At 42.5% G+C, this 23,893-nt stretch overlaps 1 protein-coding gene across 2 annotated transcripts in view; it reads right to left on the bottom strand.

The window, feature by feature from the left end:
* Positions 1-477: 477 nt before the first annotated feature.
* Positions 478-23,893, bottom strand: part of LOC126565014 (solute carrier family 66 member 2) — a 204,660-nt gene continuing 181,244 nt past the window's right edge. Inside the window, exons 2-7 of one of the 2 annotated variants that reach the window (XM_050222149.1) lie at positions 22,443-22,656; positions 8,949-9,085; positions 7,256-7,513; positions 985-1,149; positions 758-912; positions 478-664 (exon numbers count right to left, since the gene is read on the bottom strand). In XM_050222149.1, the coding sequence (XP_050078106.1) occupies positions 581-664; positions 758-912; positions 985-1,149; positions 7,256-7,513; positions 8,949-9,085; positions 22,443-22,645 (1,002 nt within the window). In that variant the 5' untranslated portion in view covers positions 22,646-22,656 and the 3' untranslated portion in view covers positions 478-580. The remainder of the gene's footprint in view (positions 665-757; positions 913-984; positions 1,150-7,255; positions 7,514-8,948; positions 9,086-22,442; positions 22,657-23,893) is intronic. The other variant, XM_050222151.1, reaches the window with a different exon arrangement.

Below are 23,893 nucleotides of genomic sequence, written 5' to 3'. Positions count from 1 at the left end.
TAAGTTGCCTTCGCTTGGGCAGTGGTAAAGAGGCCGTTTTCTGACGATCACTAAATTTGTCCGATCCACCACGCACACTTATAACGGTCGAATTTCGTACCGGTGTCATTTCCCGGGGAGACGAAGAAATCGAGTGTGATTTGGAGTGCTGGAACCGGGTGGCTAGACGATTACTCTTACCAACCGTCGTTTGGCTATTGCGGCCAGGTGTTAACGAGCTGCGATCGCGCGAACGTAGCGAAACGGAACATTCTGCACCGAGCATGCTATTGTAGAAGGAAGACGCAGCTGACGAGGAACATGCCGTTGCCAACGGGGCAAGCCCCAAGAGTCGATTACAGCCGACCCCAACGTCACGACGTCCCGGAAGAATCGGAGCCGTGTCGTTGGAATCTGGAGAAGAGAGTAGCGTACAGCCATTACCCGGACTGCCCAACGGTTGTTGCTGCTGCTCAGCAGCAGTCCGGCCATAGCTGCTGCTACGAATTGACGAATGGTTACGATGCGAATGGATACTGTTCTTGTTACTGTTGTTGTTGTTAACGCTGCCTTGAATAGTTATATTTTGGGGGGCAAACTGCTAATCGCCGCGATGCGCATTACGGGGCGCAGGATTTTTACGATAAATGTAGACCTGCAGCAAAATTGCGAGATCTAGGCTGACCTAAAACGGTGGGAAAAAACACGCTAGGTTAATGTTTTCTTTTTTAAAGCCATTATCATTATCTACAGTATAGTTTTGCTGCAGGAGACTTACCTGCAGCGTACCGCAGATCCAGAATTGTGTAGGTGCATGTCTTAAAATAAAGTAACCAGTCTTAAACATATCACCAGCAGTCCACATGATCACCATGCAGATGCTCATTCCATGGGTAGATTTATTTTTATAGTTCCTTACAAACTGTGGAAGGCCTGCAAGGGTTAAAGTAGAAATTTAATAAAACCTTTCACATTACGATGCTCCTCTCCTTCGTGTACACTCACCTAACATTGCCTCGGTAAAGACGGCTAGGAAGCCGATTGTCTCCATAAACCAGGTAACGGAAAGCATCAGATACGTGATGGCAGCACCAACTGCCCATACGACGAGCATAAAATCGACGTACGATTGGAAATCCGTCCACTGCCAGAAGTAACGCGAGTCGAAATCTGTTACATCCATCAGGTAGCAATGGCGAGGAAGCGTAAAGCAGAAGATGAAACGATATATTCAAGATTATTTTCAAAGTTGTAACATAAAATACTGGTCCAAACATAAGCACTGTTAGACTTAAAAATGTACAGATGACTTCTTGTTGATGAAAAATAGGTGGGACAAAGGACATATGGACTTGAACGATGGAGGAAATGGAATTTGTATGATCATTTTAAGATTATCCTAGCACTGGAAATGAAAAACATTAACATAATTAAAGACATATACTAAAATACACAGTTGTTGACCAATAGTTGGCCAATGGCGAAGGTCTTTCAGGAAATAAACTATAATGAAACGCGAAACATGCAAACTAGCATCGTAAAATTCTATTTCTTTGCGAGCCACGCGCTATATTTTACTGCCCACAAATGAAGCCAATTTTTAATCACAGCAAAAGCACGTCAATGAGGATGGTTGACACTTTTCCCTCGTTTTCTTCGTAGGTTATGCCACACGCAATAGAATAGACAAGCGTATTCGCTGTAAGGGCAAATGGGATTATTTTTCCTTGTGGCTAGCCGCTTCTCTTTTCGCGGATGAATCCAACGGCCATAACTTTGCTGTCATCGTGAAGGATCGTAACGTAGCGCGTTTGGAACACATCGTAACGGAGGTGTGGCAAGGCAGAAGGAGGAACATTACGATTATTTACTTTATGAATTCCAAAACGTACGAACAAGCGTTTCGATTTGAACCAGGCTGAGAACGCAATTGTTATGACTGTACCGGTTAGCTTTATTCGTACTACATGTCTGCCATAGGAGCTTCATGAAGTGGCAAAAATATTTAACCGAGTTTGAAGAATTGATGGTCCTTATGGGGAATGGAATAAATGCGCTTCATAACAGCTAGGTTCTTTCCACGGTGAAAATAAAACTGTAATCATAGCGGTTCCCCGACATGACACGTACTTTTCTTGTTGATACAGTAAAGTCCTCGTTTTCTATTTCCAATTACGAAAGCGTTCTTCATGGGCAATGCAATAGTGTCCTGTTTGTCATTCCCAACAGACACAGACTCGATACTTCCTTGGCTGGGAAAAAAGCTTTCCAAAACCATAAATAACGAGTAACTAAGACGATGGCGAAACTAAGAATTTCAATCTACTATCGCTAATCGAAACTGATCATAAGATCACATAAAATTACAATCCAACTGAAAACGACGATACTTTCCAAGAAACCACCGAATGACAGGCCCCAGCCCGGCCTCGCAAAAAGGGATGGGCGCCCTTCTCTTTTCCAATAATGCATGAAATAGAATTGACCTTTAAGAAAGCTTTCCCGAGAAGTAGGGCACGACCGTGCCAAACCCAAATCCTGTGCTATTAATTTTATCAAGCTGTCAATATGTTTTATGCCGGCGAGAAAGTGAAAACCATCAGAGGGTACACGACGCACAGTCTGGCGATGGAACTGTTTGACTGTTGATTTCCAGACCTATTTGCAGCCCCATCATTAGGGATCAGGATTTCATGATTTTTGTCGACCTCTCCAAGAATTCTCCCCGTCAACACCAGTGACATCAGTAAACGAATGCTTGATTGATGGCGGACCGCTATCATGCGTTTGGGGGTTTTATCCAGCCTGTTTATGGTATTTGGTTAGGTTGTAAATGAAAATATCCACTCCCACAGCCACCTGAGGGGGTTTTTTTCCATCGTACTCAAACCTGGACCCCGATTCAATAACACTAATAAGGATTTCAGCGTGAAAGTGTGTAAAGCTCCACTTCCTGTTTTATGTCAGCCCGAACGGCCAAACTGATTGACGTGATTGTTGGAAAGCTCTTTCTATAAAAAAAAAAACACACACACACACACAAATACAACAACGTATCCCCATAACAGGCGAAACATCATTAAAGCGTGTTAGCAACATGTCCAGCCGTTGATGGAAGACTTTGATTGAAGCTTGGTCTAATGCTTCTAAAGTTCTACGTTTATCCTTTCGTAGACAGAAACATGCGCTTAGCGTGAATAATCCCAAACTGCTCTTACCGTACGGCTGGCAGGATTAGACACCAACGCATAATGATTTACATTGACGAGCACATAAACAGGCACACAAAGCACACATTTTACAGATGATTTCTTATGGCAACAAAGCGACTTCCTCGCGGGAGTGACGCTTTTTTTTAGAGGTTCAATCGATTTAAGCAAACTTTGTTGTCTTAACGAATGGATCAAAATTTCCGGCCCCGAACCCTTCAACAAGCCCCAAAAAGGTCATGGAAAGCTTCGGGAACCTTTCGCGACCTTCCACCGAAACGGGGGGCGGTTGATGGCTTTTTTTTTCAACGGTTTCCCACATCCGTTTCATTATTCGGGACACATTGTTCCGGCCCGTTTTGTGCATTCCTGCTTGAAAGGATGTAGAATGGTTTTCGATTACGTTCGCTTCCTGCAATGATCGATGGTTGTTCGTCTTTCGTGTATGTGTAGGCGTGCGTGTGTGTGTGCTGTTTATATATTGGAGCTTGATTTTATTGAGCAAAGTGACCTTTGCTGTCAAAGTAATACAAGGGAAGTTCAAGGCACAACCAGATGGCATGCATGTTGAAAACAATGTTATTTTTGGTTTTTGACACATTTCTATGTATGAAAAAAAAATTGTTTATAACTTAATTTTGAAAAACAAATATGGTCAGCTTATAAAAATATATAAAGAAAAAATGAATTAAATTAGGAAAAAAATAAAGCAAATAATAAAAGCAATAGTAAATTAGAACAAAACCGATTAGTACAACAATAAAATAAAAAAAACTGATACAAAATAAGAACTAGTGTTGTTTATGTATAACAAAAGAATTTTTTTGCTATTTTATATGCATAACAAGAGTAGCAAAAAAAAGAAAGAAATATTTTAACAAACGAAAAAATGTACAAACAAAAAAACACAAGTACACAAGTGACTTAAATAAAGTTAAACAAAAACCAAACACTAGAGTGAATCAGTAAAATAACAAACAACAAAAGATTGTAAGTTTGAAGTTGCATAAGACTTCCCACAATCCAACCAATACAAAGACAACAATAAAAAAACTAGAGAAAAGTTGTGCATTTTAAGACAAACTTCCCGACTGAAAGAAACCCAACAAAACAGAATGATTCTACTGTTCCGACGCGACATTGTTGCATCCAGTCTGAGACAAACAGAGCAAACAGAGCTGTACAGAAAACTCTTTTCTAATTCCATAGCGAAATGTAAAGCAGTGTTTTGTTTCTGAATGCAACCCTGAAGCCAAGCGTTCGAAATAAAGTCACTCTATTTATGGCATGAAACATGCATGGTACAACCCGCCCCCCTTCAAATATTGTTCCTACCGCCCTGCTTTGCTGGTTGACCACGGCTGCCAACTGTGCCAAAGCTTGTAAAAATTCTATCCTTACCGACAAGCGGTACTATTCAAGATGCAAAAGACGACTTAGCCCTCCGGCCACTGGGGGAGCGGAGGCGTTACACAAAAGAAACTGTTGATATTCACTTAGTGTACGATGAAAGGACTTTTCCTTCAAGCTTTTCGTATCCTTTTGGTAACAGCCAAGCGGTTGTGGAATATATACGTGCAATCGCCACCAACACAAAACAGCACACTTAACGGTGCAGCATGCAAAGCTTACACACTTTTCCGTGGGAAACACTTTAACATTTGCTCCACTGTGTTGCTGGCAGTTGCTTTTCTGAGATCGTAAATTTATTCAATCATTCCACCCTGTTGGGCATCATTTGGTGAAACATTTCAATGTTCTTAGCTTAGCAATGTTGTGGCAAACAGGAACTGCTGCCACAGGAGTTAACACACAATATACGCCAGCAAAGCCAATAGACAGAGCTGGCTGGATTATTCTGTAGGCGAGCGGTGGGACATTTGCCACGCGAGCCCTTTCCACGAATTATGTACCCACAGTGAACAGAACGAAAATAGGGAGCGAAAAGAAGAAAAAAAAAGACGGCTAAACATGCCAACAGTCGACCAAGCAAAACAAACATCGTATACATAACTCTTTACAATTTATGCGAAGCTCAAACCTGGATATACAAGGACACGCGGGGTCAGGTTCGCCTACACTAGTATGCGAAAGCAAAAAAAAAAAAAAAATGACTGAGACTGTTTGTCCTATCCTAAATGTCACGAAAAGCTCAAACGAAACAGGACACCTGATTCTCGAGCAATTTCGAACATACGGTAAAAGGATACAAGCTTGCAAATGTTAAACAAGGCATACCTGCTAACGCCACATACACGAGGTGTGTGAGCACGATCAGTTTTGAATGCCTTCGGTCACAGTTACTTAGAGTCTCCGGATCCGTTATGTGTTTCAATACCCAATCTACTACAATGTTGTGAATTGGCACGGCTTGGACGATGGCCAACATAGGTTGAATAGGCCGGGAGGTACGCAGCGCTTCCACTATTGGAATATTCCATACCGTAATGCTGTTTAAAGGGTATATGCGTTCGTGTGAAGCGATAAATATCATCCAGGGAGATGAGCCCGGTGAAAAGTTCATCATGACCTTCAACTATATCAGCAGACACTAGTTTGCTCCAGACTGGATGCGGTAGAAGTTTCACGAACGCTTCATCCAAGAGCGGATCAAGAACGTAATTAGGTAATGCACGTACCCAATACTCTACCCAGCGCAGAAGGGAGAAACAACCCGGCTATCCGATTACTTCGTTGAGAAACAGTTAAGTAACATGAAACGACAATTAATCAACAGTTTGTGGAGCTAATGCTCTCAATGGGTTACCAAATTTGACGATTTTTGGACGCCAGCTCTTCATATGTTCTTAGCTCTCCGAAAGGTGGCAAGCGTTTCATGACGTCAGATTGTTTTGTTTATAGATATTTGTTTGATAACCTTTCGCCCAATCGCGCACCCAGAACCAGAAGTTATATCCCTCGATGACGACGACGACTGTTGGGAATTAATATTCCCATTGTACACGCAACGCGAAAATGCGTCAAACAGTGCCAGATTCCCAAGGGCAAGGAGAACCATTCGGTACCCATTCACCAACCTTCGAAGGCCATTCGGGCTTTCCAAGAATAGAGAGCGAAACAGAGCTTCCGAAAGGACCTGTAACTATGCTGGTAAGCCCTTGGGAATCGCCGAAACACTTAAATTAGTGAAAGGAAGAACTCGATTAGGAAAATACTTTTTCGAGTCCCTCTTCCTAGTCACAATAGTTCGTTCGTGGACTCGGGAATGTGAACCATTTCTGTGTGCGCTCTAGGTGACTAGCGGAAAGCGACTGAGCGAAGCTGATTGGAAATCTTTGGAAACTTTGGAAACGACGGGGAAAGCCAATCGACAAAAAAAAAACCTTTCTTCCTATCTTGCAGACGTCAATGGCACACTTCAGCATACTGAAGGACACCTAGGGACTGAAGGACGCGGTCGCTTTGGGGAATATCACGGCCGCGTCAGCTGTTTTCAGCGAAAAGCACGCAACAATGAAACCATAGAAGCTTCGCCCGCAAATTCATCAACATATGTTGAGTACTGGAAAAATGGTTTCTTTCGAAGTTCTTAGAACTCTTAGAGAGTCCTTAGGATCAAGACACAAATACCGTGGAAAAACATCTGTCTTTGATATTTCTAATAATTTGTCTTTGATATTGAAAATTGATTATGTTACTGTGGGGTTAATGAAATGATTAACTCCATCAACGATTAGATGCGTGCAATTGGAGTTGAGTTTTTGTGACCTATTTGTCCCATGTTACAAAACATTGGACGTGCGTTTCCAATTTTCAAAAACATTATTAATTTAAATCTATAGATTGATAAATGATTGGATTGTGTTTCCACTCTCTTTCCCACCACACACTCTCGGAGTATGACGGTTATGTCTAGTATGAAATGAGTGTTGTTTCGTTATCTACTATGTACTGTTAGTAGTGGTTATGTTGTTTCGTGCAGCACTTAGCACTACATAAATCTCGATATGAATGATAGGCGAGCGAAAGTTTTTACACATCGAAATGAGTGGGAAGTACGGTGCACAACATCAAGCCTAGGGTTCTTGCTTTTCCCCCGCACGTACCCAGGATATAGTGACGAGATCGTGATTTCTTCAGCGGTCTGGGCTGCCCACCAGCGTCCGACGGTTGCGTTACCAGGGCCGATCCGATACCGATGCTGGTGGTGTTGCTGAGATTGGCCGTGACCGTTGTCGAGGTCGTTGCATTAGCACCGGCCACCGTCGCAGTGAGATTGGTGCTCGACGATCGGCGAATGTTAATTACACCACCACCGTCACCACCTTTGCCGTGCACCTCGCTAATGACACCGCCGTCCGTTCCTGTTGACAGTTGGTTGAAGTACCGTGTTTGCAATGGGAAAAAGGTATATCATCGGTTGTGAGAACTCGCAACAAAAAGTGCTCGTGGATTTATCGAAGCATTTACGAAGGAGGGAGATCTACTACAGCTCTAGTAAAGCACGGATTTAAGGGAGAATGTGCTAGTGCGAAGTTGAGTGTCGTTACACAGAATGTGTTGGAGCGCTCAAGTGGACCGGGGTGTATGCTACGAACGGGCGTGGAAATGATGAGCTTACGATACTTATGGTGAAACGGATTTCCTAACAAGGCATGGACACAGATCGAGTCATCGAGCTAAGGGAAGCGGAAAGCTTTACAAAAACGCTGATTGATGAGATTTTGCGCAAGTAAGTACGGTGTAAACTGAGGCACCGGATAAATTGGAGATGTAAGTGCAGACGAATAATGCACGTTATGGATGACTGCTTCCAGAATCTCCAAGTACGCGCTATTGTTCAAAAACTCTGCCACTTGAGAGTATCTCTGATAAGTATTAGCAACGCTGTTATCCATGAATGTTATGTTTTTCGCTTCTTCTGCAGCACAATGTAATAGTATTAAACGAGGGTTATGCTGCAATTTGGTTAACCATTCTACTAGAATTATTAAAAATTTCGCATACCACAAAACATCTGCAACAGTTGCAATTTGGGAAGCAAAACACTACTAACTTAGTTCTATCTACTGGCTTTAAAATCATTCCAAGCATCAAGAAGTTTGAACTGATTGCACTGAAAACACAAACATGAATTCGTTTCTCACAAGGATACTCTACTCGAAATCAACAACAAAAACATTGAACCCTTCTAGAATACGTTTAACCTCAGGTGCTACAAAGCGTCGCTGTAGCAAAAGCTGTACAAAAATTATGCTGGTTGATGCAAATGTGCTGCAACTACTATGAAATGCTACTTTCTACTGCAACAGGAGTGAAAGGAATTGGAAACCGTTTTCTGTCAAGCTGTTCGTGCGGAGGCGGCTAGAACTAGACCAAGAGAAGGACAAAGCGATCCACGATTCGTATGCTTATTGCCGGTGTATGTGTGCTTTCCCTAACAAGGTATTCCATCGGAACAAACGACGACCATGACGACGGTGGCTCCTGTAAACTCCTGCTCATCAGGGATCTGGTAAGTCTTTGTGCCGCGATAGGTTATGTGCTTTCGAGCATACCGCCGTTTGCTGCATGTAATGCGGTAACACCACTCAAGCGAAAAACCACCTTGATATAAAGCTGGCCGGGTTGGAGCACACCATGCTGCTCCATCCGTAACAGAATGCGGAACCGAACAGCAATGGTAGCAGCGGAAGGAGTTCGGAAATATAGGAAAAACACGGGAAGCATATTGCCTGCGTTCGACTGCCCTTGCAGCGATGCAGAAGCGGTGCATTGAATGAGCGGTGCACTACTGACCTGAAAAGACACGCTCCCGCATATGCATGATCGCATTGTTCCGGCGCACCCGCACGCACAGGTGTATCATCAGGAACATGGTTATGTTCATCACCACACTCTGCACCAGCAACGGAAGCTCGTAGCGACTGGAAAACCTGCAGCGAGGAAGAAGAAAAGCTATAATTAATTACCATTCGTTTATTTTTGTGCGTAGAAAGCCGTCATTATTCTTTACAAATGGTTCTAATAATTAATAAAATCTCTGCATAGATTAATCATATCTTTGCCGCTGTGAGTCACTTTATCATGGAAAGATACTGCTGCAGACGAAGATATTCATTAATCATGGGAATTTGACACTTTTGGCCAAAAAATTCAGAATACATTCATTCAAATTGGTGTTCGGTGTGTCTGGGACAAATCTGATAAAAAATAGATATTTGAAACAATGGAGTTAATAATTACAATACTTCTTCTGCTCCTTCTTTGCTTAAAGACCTACGAGGTTACGCCGTGTATCGAATGGCTTGATAGAATAGTCGAAACCTCACGTATTTGGATACAGTCCTCAGTACGGTTGAACGGTCTGGATGAGATTTGAATTCTAGTTACTGCGCCGTTACAACCTCTACCAACGGGGTCGACCGTGTTTTTACATTAAGCACCTTTAATATACTAATTTAAGAAGTACAAGTACCATACCATCAGTGGGATATCTTACGTAATTTATCTTCTTTTATCTAAAATTGGCTGACTCCAACATATTTCTGTAATTAATCATAATTTTCTAAATTAAATAATTATCATAATTTATTTTAATTTATAATTATCATAATTTTATATAATTTATCATAATTTTCTAAATTCTAAATTTAAAAAAAACTTGAGTTTGTTCTAAAAAATATGAATTTCAAGTTTGGTCCTGTGGTAGAGGTGACAGCAGTGCCGCACGACACAACCAGGGTTAAAATCCCACACCCGGAGTAAGGAATTACCATCCCATTTACGTAGTACATCAATAAGTCTAGTAAACCATTTCAAGGCCAGCGTGGTGACCTTAAAAGGGTCGTTAAGCCTAGAGGACAGAAGAATTAGTCCTGATTCTTCGAAGATTAATGGAAGATAGCAACTCATATGGTAGCAAGATATTTGGGATGCGGCCCGGTGGTGTAAGTGACAGCGGCGCCGGTCTTCAAACGACAGGACCAGGGTTCAAATCCTATCCGGGACCGTCTCCCCGTAGTTGAGGACTGACTAACCAATTTCGTGGTATCGGCAAGTCGGCAAGTGTAGCAAGTCATTCGATGGCCGGCACGTGACCTTAGCCAGCCAGGAAGAAGAAGAAGAAGATATTTGAACAATATTTGAAACATTTTCGGATTCTGTTCAAGATGAAGATTGATGAAGAAGTGTTGCATTTTCTTCACAACTTTCAAGATAACGTGGGGTATTTTCAACATTTTTTCAACCCGATGTCAGTATTTTCATTGCTAAAGCGTAATATTGTATGCTAAGCATATGTATTTTAATTTATTTGTCTAAAATTGTTCGAAAAGATTCTGCTTCAACTTGAAAAGAATCGAGAAAGTGCAAGAGATTTCAGTTCTACTAGCAAATGTTTCCGCTAAATCCTCGATTAATTTCAGAGATTGTATTGAGCTTTGTTTATCATGAAATTACAGGGTAATGCCTTGTGGCTGTAATATCAGAGCTATGTCTATTAATGACAGAGATTATAAAGGTAACAAGAGCACATGCTCTATCCCGCGGTTCCTGACTTGAAACACATGAAATAATATCAACCAAAACTAAAATGTAATTTATCTTGTCACTTGCCACAAACCTTAATGTAAAATACGCCAAAATAATTGAAATAGCTCTGTCTAGTGTAACATTAAAAATTCCAAAAATGTTCGAACCGACCAAGAAGGAGGATGGGTTTGGAAACTCAAAAAAACACAAACGTTGAAGCAAAATACAATCCCGTTCTTCCCAAAATAACACACGGTAAGTGCAACTCAACCTGCATGACGTGAAACATACAAAATGCATTACGTTACATTGACATGTGGAAAATGCTCAGTGACTGTTGCTACCTACACTAATTTACCAGAACACAATTCACAAGAGCAACCCGAATCGATCCACAAATAGCGCTTCATTCATCTACAGATCAGGTCACTAACAAAAACAAAAAAATCTGTCTCTCGAAATATTCTGACGGCCGTCGCATCATGAAACGCTTGTAACTGAAACATAGTACAAATTTAATGACTTTTGTGTTTTAGCATTTTTCAAAGAAACCAAACCGACCAGATTAGCACCGGAACCCTGCACGCCAGGGTTCATACGTTTATGATTTGCAGATGTTTTATTTTTAGGTCAGTAAAGGAAGAAAAACAAACAACTAACGTCTAAAACTGGCAGGCTCCTCGTGCTCCTGGTGCCAGGCCTGGTGGCCGGTAGAGAAAATGCGCCGCAAAGTGGAAGTCAAACACCGAAAACACTTCATACATTTTGCTCACCTGCTCACCTTTTGCTTTCGATTGCTTGTGCGGTTTTCTTGGTGACACGCTTTACTCTCCGCGTTGGGGGGGAGGTAGGTACGTTTGGCAAAGGTAGCCACCAGACCATATGATGATGGTTGTCCCCCGGTAGGCACCCATCAGCACCGGTGATACTTTCGGCACGGTGAACTGTGAATTCTAACCTTGTTTTTTTTGGATGGATGGTGTGTGGTCGTCGCTTGAAAACTCCATACGGTTGCTTTTTAGCGCAGTTATTTATATCGATTTTCCACCGTTTACAACATTCTTCAACACAGAACCGTTTGGAGGACGAATAGAAAAATTCAAATAATTAGAGCAACACTATTTCAACTCACAAAACCTTGCGTTAATGGTTTGCTGACAGCGGGGAAAACCTCTCCTGTTTATTTCAATTCGAGATGCAGTGCATATTGTTGAAAAAGTGCTTACAATGAAGTGAAAAAAGTTGAATGTTTAGTAAACAATGCTAATAGCATTTACTTTTAAGGCAGCACAAGTGAACCCTCGTATCGCTCTCGAGCGGAAGTTCTTCAAAGTGTAACCCATATATGTATGTGCTGGCAAAGAAAAATGAAGGTAAATTATTTGTTGGATCGATGATTCCAAAAACACTGGTAGTGCACTTCAATTTTGTTTGAAGTGTCATAAAATTCATAAACGAACCATTTAAATTGAATTAGGTTTTTGGATGCTGCGTCCAATTATGTGATACATTTTCTCATCAACTGAATATTTAATAATTTTACTCAATGTGACACGCCAGAGCAATGGTTTGCAAAATCACGTACTATCTCATTAAAATAAAATTATTTACGTAGATAAACTTTGCTCGTTTGGACTGGCTCGTAAAACAGGTTTACTGTGAGCCCATCTCTTCGCTCACGAAGCAAGCATTCGCAAATAATAATGCCTGCAATCAGCTGTACGGCCTGGCGTGGACATTCGTCTCAACTCCTAGCAAAGAGTCTGTTTGTAATGCTTATCACTGGCAGCGGACTCATGGTTCGTCCGGCTGCGTTCATGATGGGCACCATTCGAGGTTGAGCAAACAATCAATAATAAATCTTGATGACATGAGCAAATCAACGCCGCAAAGAGTGGCGGCGACTAGACGATAAGCAGCTGTGGACATCACTTGTAAAGAGGCTGACCGGCCTATCGTTCGCTACTGGTTGTATTTCATTTTTGTTCTGTCTTAGCCACTTGGCGCTTCCCAAATGTGTGACAAAACCATATCATATCCTACAGATCGTCCAGTTGCAGAAATAGACTCGAACTCTTCTCCTTTTGTTCCATCGTTCAATTTTTATGTAGGTCAAGTCCATCAACAGATGGGCAATAAGAGGACAGCACATAAGAGGACTCTATCAGTCTTGAACGCCAACAGTCCAATGGAGTCAGGTAAGAGATAACTTCATATTCTGATCTTCGATTCCATTCTAAACGATGAAGAGAGAGAGAGAGAGTACTGAGAGTTTAAAAAACTAACTTTGCGGTCAACTAACTACCCACAAACACACTCACACACCATTTATCAACTGGCAAGAAGAAAGTTCATTAGGAATAAGCCCATTTGAATTTCTCTCCCCATACTTAACAACTAAAGTCAACTTCAAAAGTGCTTCAAAAACTTGATGATGACATCTCTCCCCCAGAATAACGAAACTTCTACCGAACAAAACTTCCACAAACGAAAACTTCCACTTGGGCGGATAATAGTTAGTTATCTTGCTTCAACTTGCTATCATCGTTGCGAAGAAAAAAGAGGAAAACTATCATCTCCAGCATATTCTAAGCTGAGGTGCTCCTGTTATCCAATTGAGCAGAATTACTCCGAGGCCATGTTATGTTTTTATGATTTAATTCTGTGACCTCCACCGCTCGTCGTACGCTACGCTGGCTCGCACATCGGTAGGATTAGTGTAGTGTTACGCAGCACACACTTTGAAAATCTCCACTTCCATGCGGGAAAAGAGAGAACCCAACGCATGGTGCGAACATGTCCAGCGAGACACTTTGCCAAGCAATAATGATATGTAAGGATTTCTAGCCCGGGTGGGTTTGGGGGAACGGCGTAACTACACGAACCACAGCAAATACGAATTGCAGGCACGAACAAACTGTTGATTCGCGGTCAATGTCGCATGTCGAGCAGTGCAATGGTGAATGTTGACAGTTTGCCGTGCCAATAGAAATTGTAGTTGGGAAAAGAGAAGAAAATAAAGCGTAACGATTTTGTTTGCTCCTTGGAAAGAAAGTGTAGAACCAGTGGTAAACGACACGCGATTGAAAGGTCTGAGAGAAACAAGCGACTAGTGTTCGTTGAATATTTAAAAATAAAATTATAGCAGCATGTAAAACTGAGTTAAAAATAGTTATTTTTGACAAAAAGGTAAATAAACAATGTTATATTATCATCAGCAAACTTCAAATTGAATGATTAAAACGCTTCTTCTTCTTCTTGGCTTAATGACCTCTAAGGGGTCATCGACGAAATGGCTTTCTAGACTGCCGATACCACGTAGTTGGTTAGTCAGTTCTCACTTCGGGGGACGGTCCCCGGATGGGATTTGAACCTCGGTTCTGCCGTTTCCAGACTGGCACCGCTGCCGCCTACACCACCGAACCGTCCCGATTAAAAAACGTTAAAACGCTTTAAACGCTAAACCCCCGATTAAGACACACAAAATTAAGCAATTTCACCAATAGCAACGTTGCCAAATAGACGTAACCGGATTCCATCGAATTGAAGCTTGATTCTGCGAGACAAATATCGTTGACCATAATAGGTTAATTAATTTATGAATGAACCGAACGAATGAATCACCGAATGAAATCGGTGAATCAGCATGCATCACTCAATTCACAGACAATTGAATTTCGCAATCAAATTAGAAATTCGCTAAACTTCAAAGCGTCTCCGATACATGCAGCCGGAGTTTTTCGGTTGTTTATTAACAACATTATTCGCGCCTATCATATCAACGAGCAATAAAATTTAACCCACCACACTGAACAAACTGAGTTAATCATTGTTAAACGGTTTCGGGTGGAGTTTGCCTTGTGGGACTCGGTTGTCCCACCGTCAGTATGACAGACTCTGCCGAGAATGTATGAAGCAGAGCAAGATGAGCGAGATATACACAGCCAAAGGAATGAATAATAAAGTAGCGACGGAAGGCGTCTACGCTTTATGTGCTCAGTTACGTACGAGGTGGCCGGTATTTATGCTTGTAGGTGTCTTACTTTTCGAGTGAGACAGCTGCGCCTACAGCCGGGTAGCGAGTACAGTTTGACTTAAGAGAATCTCTGATAAGTAACTGACTGTTTTTGAACGATTTATGAGCGTGCAGCGCTAAGTACAGGACATGGGAAGATGGCATTTTATCAGCTCCAATCGCAAGGGGTCGTTGTCGTGGCGTAAATCACCATCATGATGATGATGCTACAGCAAACAATAGCATTGCGCACTAATTTGAAAGCTATGCTGTTGCGAATGCGGAAACAGTTTACACTTGTGTTGCAATATTTTTTTGCTGGAATTAACTCATCAAGCCACACTAACAAACACAATTCTGCCAACGGATGTTGTGGATGCATGAAACTTTTGGAAAAAAGTGTTGTAATCTACATTTTTGGCAAATGTCAACTTACATCACCTGTAAATTGGCACCCGACGTGTACGGAGTAACTGTTTCTATTGCGTGATGTACACACCACCCCTGTTACTCGGAACCAACTTAGTCGAACCAGCTTCTAATTGGTTCATCTCTTCAGTTGCAATCCAACTAGTCACTTTATCCATCATGCTGCTACTGCTCGTGCATCATCATGTTACTCTCGCCTGCTACCACTAGACCTGTCATCCTCGGACATCCTCGGACCAGTAACGTTAAACTGTAGCACGCTCCAATAAACTGTTTGTGGGCGTCTGCCCTAGTCGTACAATTTTTAACTGCTCCCAACCCCACCGTTTTTTTCCGCAAATACAAATCATCTAAACGACAAATTGCTTTGGCACCGGGCACGAATACTGCATGTGGGGGTTGTAGTATCGATGCAGTCGTAGCAAAAAAAAAAGGAGCCCTGATCGTGGCCAGCTGCTTTTGAATGTAGTTACTCCAATTTGCAGCCTCTCCCTTGGCGTGTGTCACGTTGTGTGGTGAAACTGAAATTAAATTTACCTTCGACCGGTTGCTCTCTGCGGCTAAATTCAATTCCGAGCGAAACTATGTAAATCACTAATGAACTTTGTGTCAGTCGGGAGTCGGTGGTGAGTATTTTGGGGGTGGCAAAAGAAAACTCAAGGAAGCTTTTGTAAGGCCGTCCACAATTTCTGCTCCGAAACAATGCCGCAAAACAGTGATGATAAATACTTTACGCAACTTAGAAATTGCTTTTAGCGACAAATTGATCTTCCTGGTCCTGAAGACTTATTTGGCACAAATGTATTGCACCCTAATGGGTTCATTTCAAAAAGGGTTGGATTTTCATTGGCTTTTATACTTTAGAAATTCACTAAATAGAACAACTCTCCTAAAAAATAATGTATTTGATATTAATTTTTCAAAGAAATCTCATCGCATTATTGCATCGTACCGGATGATACTCCAGTGAATTTATCGTTGCGTCTATGGAAGCCGTTCATTATGACAACGACGATGACAACAACTTATAAATAAACAAAAACCACGACTTAATAAGGAGACTGTTTGGAAGTGGATTCTCTTTGGACACTGGATGCCGGCTGGTTCGAAGAGTTCATCACAATCTGTGATTCAAGACTGTGGCCATGAATTCTGCCGCTTGGACAATCATAGTCAGGAGGCAGTCGGTTGATGAGATCACGAAAACTGGTTTGAGTAGAGTGGCAGAGGTTGTTCTTACCATGAGTTCAGTCCCACTCAATTAAAAAAGCGTTATTCTTGGGTTTCTTTTTTCTTAGCACAGATGTTTCAAGTCATCGGTCTTATTGCTAAGGGAAGCTAAATAAACTATTGCTTATCAATTGATTCAGTCAGTGTTACTGAGCCAGTGTTACGGCATCATGTAACCCATATACAAGAAGGAAGATATTTTATTTTTATTTATTTACAATTGATTATGAACAAGAAGGAAGATATGTTGGACTGAAACAACTACAGGGGTATTAGGGTGTTGAATACCGCCTACAAAATATTCTACCTAATCCTTTAGGATAAGCTTGTCCCATTCGTCTAACAGATAGTTGGAAACTATCAAAAAGGATTCCGAAACGGAAAATACCACTGACTACCACTGACCAGATCTTCACCATGTGGCAAATCTTGGAAAAGATGGCTGAACAGCAGTTGAACATGTACCATCTCTTCATAGATTTCAAGGCCGCATATGATAGCATAGCCAGGGTAAAATTCTACGAGGCCATGAGCTCTTTTGGAATCTCGGCCAAACTGATCAGGCTTGTTAGAATGACCATAACCTACGTTACATGCCAGGTGAATGTGGATGGAAAATTCTCAGGGTCCTTTGCTACCATCAAAAGCCAGCGTCAGGTAGAAGGGCTCGCCTGCCTCCTATTCAACTTGACGCTGGAGAGGGCCATCCGTGATTCGGAGGTGAAGACTTCAGGAACCATCTTCTATAAGTCAACCCAGATCCTGGCATACGCTGATAGACATCATTGGTCTGCGGCTCTCCCAGGAGGCAGAGGCCTACCAAAGGATCGAGCAGGGTCTTTCTACAGCATGAGGAAACATCTCACCTCAAAAAACCTGTCGCGACGGTTAAAGCTGGGACAGTATCGAACCTTTATAGTCCCAATACTGCGACATACGCCTCTGAGACATGCCTGTCCAGCCTGTCCAAAACAGACGAAGCCCTCTTAGCCGCGTTCGAGAGGAAGATGCTCAGAAGGATCGTTGGCCCCGTATGTGTGGAAGGACAATCACCGCCGTGCAGCGAATTAGGCTCGCCAGGCTCCGAGGGGTTGGCCATGTTATACGCATGGCACTGGACGACCCAACTCCCTTTTAGGCCGTCCGGATTCTGTTGCGGCAGGCCAAGACCGCAAAGCGTTTGTAGCGCCTGATAAGTAAGTAAGTAAGTGTTACTGAATAAATAGAAAGTTCAGTATAACCCACAACAACTATCGTCTCATTGGGGATTAAGAGTTTTGTGTAGAAATATATCTCCTAACAACAGAATGGTGGATCGCAGGGCTGATTATTCAGGCATGGACAATCAAGTCCAGGATGACAAAAAGAAGGACTATTGGTATTTCAATTCCAAGAGGAGAAAAGAAGAAATACATTCTGTCTACAGACTGTTAAAGTTTTTAAGTTCGTTTTTCCCTAACAATGACTACAATTACAAACCAATGGGTAAACATTCTTCATCCACGCGTACCTTACTGCTTTAACAGCACGGGAAATGCGCATTCGCATAAGTGAATGAAAAATTACATATACCTATAGATCTTCCCACTTAACGCACAGACATCTCCCGATTACATCAGGCTTTCAGAAAAGATGAACTTAACACCTTCCACTTCCACCACAATTGACACCTGTGACGTTTCATTAGCAGCTTCTTTTAACCCTTCATTAGATGCTAATAGAGAATAGGTTTTGATAAAATAAAGCGATAGCACGGAAATCAAATAACATAATGTTTACCAAACAATCAACTGCCAATACAGTGACCATAGACCGGGCTACAACGCTTATCTACTTCACTTTCAAAATGTATGCTCGTGTCTATTCCGTGACTTTCCTTAGCAAAGCCAAGCCTCTAATACCATTAGCGTAAAGTAAGTGCACGGTTTGTCCTTTTTCTACAAACGCATTTTCACGTTGGGCCTAAATTCTTCCTCTTCTATTGTAACACACCTTTTTTTCTAACCGACGAAAAACACCACGTTCCCGACCTGCCCGACCGGAAAAAGAGATAGTTTATCGATGTTGCTCGTGCAAAAGGCACGTCCTCCTGTGGCGAATGCTCGCCACAGAACTTTGCAAACTTTCAGGTAACTTGTACGGGGCGGAAGGTCACTTGGTGGCCAAGAGGTAAAGGTAAGAAATAAATCAATACATATTAAAGAAAGCCCAAGCCCGTAGTGACTTGTAGAAAATAGAACGAAACCCATAGTAAACAGTGAAAAAAAAGGGAAGATTTTTGCACGAGCAGCACATGCTGGTCCTTCGAAGAAGATAGAGCGCGTAAAGCACAACGGAAGCACAAAATATAGTCTCGTAATGGCGGTGGCCCATCGAGCATTAGCAATTCACGCATTAGCACGTGCTATGCACTTACCTTTCCGCCTTCAATTTCCGACCGTTGTGTGCCGTGGAGCTTTTTTCAACTACCGATGAAGCTGACTACATACATTGAACAGCCACACACACATACAGAAAAAAACAGAGGAAAAATATTAAACATGCCTAATTCGCTATGCTTTGGCGTGGATAAGTATAAGCGAAAATGGTCTGGCAATGGTCTGGGAGTTGAACATTTTGTCACGTTCCCCGTCCACGTCCAACGTTACCCATCTCCGGCAATATTGCATCTCGCTTCAGCCACAGTATTATCCGTCATCCTTGCTTCACCTCATTGCTATTCGAGGCCACCAGCAGCCGACAGAGGAAACCGATCAAAAATCAAACCAAATCCGGCAAACGCTACGGCGAGATGGGGTGTGCGTGTGTGTGTGTATTATCGATTGCTCACACAGTTCGTCCGCCTGGCAGTAGCAGATTGCAGTCGAAATTTTCGAATCAGCTGTTGCCGGGCCGGGCTGGTGGGAAACTATACCAAGCGAAATATAAGTACATCGACGCATGGATGGGCGTACATTTCATGCAATTCATTACCGGTTATCATCAACGTCAGTTGGTTTGTCAGTGCAATTAGGAGCATATTAAATACACGTCAATAGAGCAATCGAACAGGAGAGGAAATTATAAATGCTATTAAGTTTTTGCTGCATTGCTTCTAATGGAAGGAATTTTAAAGTATTGCAAGTGGATAACACTACTAAATAAAAAGACTTTTTTATTCGAAAATCTAACAACCGGACATACTAAAGTCTGAGGAATCTTTTGTAAATTCGTCGCGTAGGATGAAGCTGAAGCTGTATAGAAGATGCGTAGGCTCAGTTTCTACATACGCCCCAGAAACATAGTCACTGTCCACAAGTGATTAAATCCTAAATTACATCAGAGGAACTTCATTGGAGTTAGTCTTGAAAAACCCAGATGGATTTTTGACCTAAGAATATTTGGAACGAAATTCGAAAAGTCGCTAATCTCATGAGTTCTGTATGCAGTAGAACGAGCAACAGTGACTCTATCGACAAGTGATTAAATCCTAAACTAACTCAGAGGAACTTCCCTGGAGTTAATCTGGAAAATGCCCAGACGGATTTTTAATGTGAGAATAATTGCAAGGACATTCGAGAAGTCACTCGTGATACGAGATCTCTAAGATCTCTACAATGATCTCATAATTGTGCAGTTTATAAGACTCGTCAGTCTCCGAAGATATGGCGTAGATGCGTCCCCGAGAAAATCCGACATATTTATTGGCATTTGACGTCATTACAACTGACGTCATTAGAACATTAGCTATATCGACAATGATCCAATGCAGTAGACCAATAACGCCAAGACCCGATAAGCTAAGCAAGACTCTATTTAAAGAATCTTAAACATAATTTGTATTTTCAGGGATATGAAATTCGTTTTGGAGAATCATTTTTGTTGACTTAGCTTTATAAATTCAATAAAAAAACTGAACAACGGTCTCTTTACGGTTGCAATCATGTTTTTGGGACAGTCTTCAATAATAATTTCAAGAATTACTGTATATCAATGCAATTTTTTATAATTAAGCGCTTACGCCCAGCACAACTTTGAATATTCATATCAACATATCAGTGATCAATATTAATGTCTGTAATGTTACTATAATAGACTACAAATGAGGGTAGAATGAGTCAAGTGAAACAATAATAATAGCAGCCTATTTTGACAAAATGTATTTTTAGATACGTTGTCATACGATCTTTCGTTCAAAATAACTCCATCGTTTTTTCCGGATGTACCTCCACACATCCAAACTCTCCCATTCGAGAGCAGGTCAGGTTATCGGCCGACACACCACTACCAAACAATCGATTTCATCCCCCCGGTTCCGGTCGGCGGTGAACTTAGCACGGGTTCAGCACCGGCAGAGCAACCGGTATGCAAATGTAAACGCCACGTTTTGCACGTTGCAGGCCTGCTTCTCCACTATTATTTGCATGTTGTGCCGATTCGCATCCGCACTTACATTAGCATCCATGTTTGGATGTTGATGTGCGCGCAATTGTGCTTATTGCGTTTGTTTCCATTTGTTTTAACGCCTCCGCGAGACACCGCACCCTTTATGATCGCGGTGCTATAATGCGTATTGCCGCACCGTTCGATCATCTTGCCACTCTACTACCACCGATTATGGCTTGGTACGTGGGGGATGTGGGGGGGGGGGGGGGGGTTGTACATCTAATGAAAATTTTCTTTCGCTTGCGTTCCAACGCCACCCACATGCCAAAGGGGTGAGAGATTGCGGAAGGAATTGTGTTTTTCTTTGTATTTTCCCAACCGGTACGGATTCGCGGTCGGGGTGCACGGTTAGTTGGGCTAGTTTTTGTGGTCGGCTGTCTTATCGCGTCATTTTCAACTTATCGTCCGCTATTATCGAGGCGTGGTGTGGACTTTCGCAATCGAGTGCCTATCTCTCTCGGTTTCGGAGTACGGAATGCGATAAAGCATGAGTAAGCATATTTGATGATCAATCAGTTGATTCATTGGTGCGTAGGAAAATATATTAAATCGGCACTTTTTTTCAAATTAACAGGTAAAATCCATTTAGCAGGTTGTTTATGAGCAGAAAAAATAAAAATTTATTCAATTATTAAATGTTTTTTGAACAAGCACCTTCCAAACAGGCGGACATTGTTTGTTTAATATAAAGGGAAGATTATTCATATTGTGAATCAGCATAACCTCCCGATTGATACTCCGGAAACTACTATGATTCAGGTAGCAAAATAAAATAACCATAAATATATGTATATTCCACATGCTATTTTCACCATCAGCGTCATACTCAACGGGGATCATTAAGGTTTCGGTAAGCATTATGTTCGATTTCACTCTACTTATTTAGTCAAGCGATAAACAATCGATCCAGCCAACCCCAGGCAACACAATAACCACAATATAGCATTTAAACATCCTATCGGGGGGCCTCTCTATTACGAGGACCAACCCAAAAACCCTGAAATACCATTGATAACAGCGGTCAAGCGCCGGGACTGGAGAGCCTCAGAATGTATGGCCGAGATAGACGTAGACCGTTTTGTTTCGACCATTTCGGTTGGGTTGGGCGCTGCTATTGTGTTATCTGATGCTATATGTTTTTCGATGTTTCTTCATTCAAACCCTAACCGAATTGCTAACCGCATCGTGTGGCTCCTTTTTACCGGACATCCGGATACTTTCCAGGGAAAGCGGAATTCTACCTGTCTAATTTTAATACACCGAAGAAAAAAACGAGCAGAGCTTGTTCTGCGATAGGAACAGTCTCATAGCCACACGCCACGGAAAAGGTCAGACATTCCGATAGCGAGCTACACAAATTCCTTGTCCTTGCAAAAGGTTAAAGAAATATTATTATTCCGTTCCCGCAAGCGACGAGAAGCGGATTAGTCCGATCGATTTCGAGCAGGACCAAAAACTCTAAAGAAGGATTATAAAACAGTTGGCCGTTTCCTAAACGAGCGGCATGTTTTCCTCTACGTCACAGGTGTCCTTTCCAATCCTTATCCCTCGCTTTTCTTCCTTTCCAAGGGCTCGCGAGTGATACATAAAGCTGTGCAGCTACCAAAAGTTAAAGATTAAAGAAACACACCCACCTCGTTAAAAGTGAAACGACTACTTACCAGAACAGTATTCGCAGTGTGTTGGCCACCAGCAGTGCAAGGCAAACGTGTAGCGAGAACCCTTCCGGATCCTGCGTCTGCTTTATCTGCCGGTACTGGGGTATGTACGGCAGTACTCCACCGACCACCATAAACGATGCGGACGTCCATCCTACCAGATGGCCCACCGTCAGCCCCAGCTCATCGTTGATAATCCAATCCATCGCGAGGCTGCCTGTTGTTCGTTTTTTCGCGTGTCGACCTCCCACCCGGCCACCCGGATGCTGGTGTTTTGTGTCTGTGCTGTCTTAAACACTATCTTTCCGTTGTGTTTTGTTCCGATATGCTGGAGGAGAAGGTTGTTTCACGATGCTAAAGAAGGTGATGATGGGTGGTTATTCTAGCATCGCACATCGGTTCCGGTTACCATCCGCTTCGGGTGTTCCATCGAGCAGCCGAATGTGGTACGCTTGTGGTGAAGGAATTGCACATTCGTGGCAAATGTTTTGTGGACGACTCCGGACATTTGCATCATCTGTTCGGTTTCCGCTGCGTTTGGAAGGATGGTGTGTTAAATGCTTTGTCTCCTTCTTCGACCAACAAAGAGATATGTCAGGCGGCCAGCAGCCCGTTGTTGCGCTTTTATGTTGTGCTCTGTCTGTTTGATCTTGGAGACTTCGGATTTATTTCCCAATAGTTTTTGTTCAACAAAATCACCAAATCGGCGACTACTTTGTTCGTCTCTATGACGGACGCGGCTCTTGTCTGTCCGTCTTCTATTGCCTTGGAGCGATAGTGGTATGATAATCCGAGCCCGCCTTGACACGCTTGCTTGACGACACACTATCTCTTCCCTTTTTTTTTTTGTGTGGCAGAAGCTGTGTGTCCCAGCAATGAAGTCGCGCTTGGGGCCTCTTCTTCGGTTGAGAACTTAACGACACACTGTTCCGGGGTTTGGTTGGCGTCACAACTTACAATACGATTCTACTCTGCAACACTGATAACACAAGCGAGCGTTGTGTGAAAAGTGTAAACACGCGTGATTAATTCTACGTCGTCTGGGTTCACCCTTTCGTCCCAAGACCTCTCTGAGACCCCTCGGCTAGACTCTGAAACCCTTTACGCGCGCGATATCAAACAGTTTTCCAACCATCGAAGCCGGCGTGTCCAATCACTCACTTCCCGCAAGTGTTGTGCCGACTTTGTTTCGCAGATCTTTTCCGCAAGTGAAAACCCTCCCTCGGAACGCTCTCTCCTCTCGCTCGTTGGCTCTTTTTCCCTCCCCCTTGCTGACGAATGCTGACTTTCTTTGGCCTCGTTTTGCCCTACAATTCGCAAGTGTTAGACGGTAGGGTGGGTACGGTTTGTTTCATGCGCCGGGCTCAGATTGGAAGGAAAAGCGACTCTATCGCCCGGAATGATGCAGTCGACGACGGTGACTTTCACGGAGCGAAAATCACGTTCACTACGGT

Source organism: Anopheles maculipalpis, chromosome 3RL, assembly GCF_943734695.1.
Source record: "Anopheles maculipalpis chromosome 3RL, idAnoMacuDA_375_x, whole genome shotgun sequence".
In the NCBI taxonomy this organism is placed as follows: Eukaryota; Metazoa; Arthropoda; class Insecta; order Diptera; family Culicidae; genus Anopheles; species Anopheles maculipalpis.
Note: the sequence above shows the minus strand (reverse complement) of the source record. Positions and strands in the feature narration are given on the sequence as shown.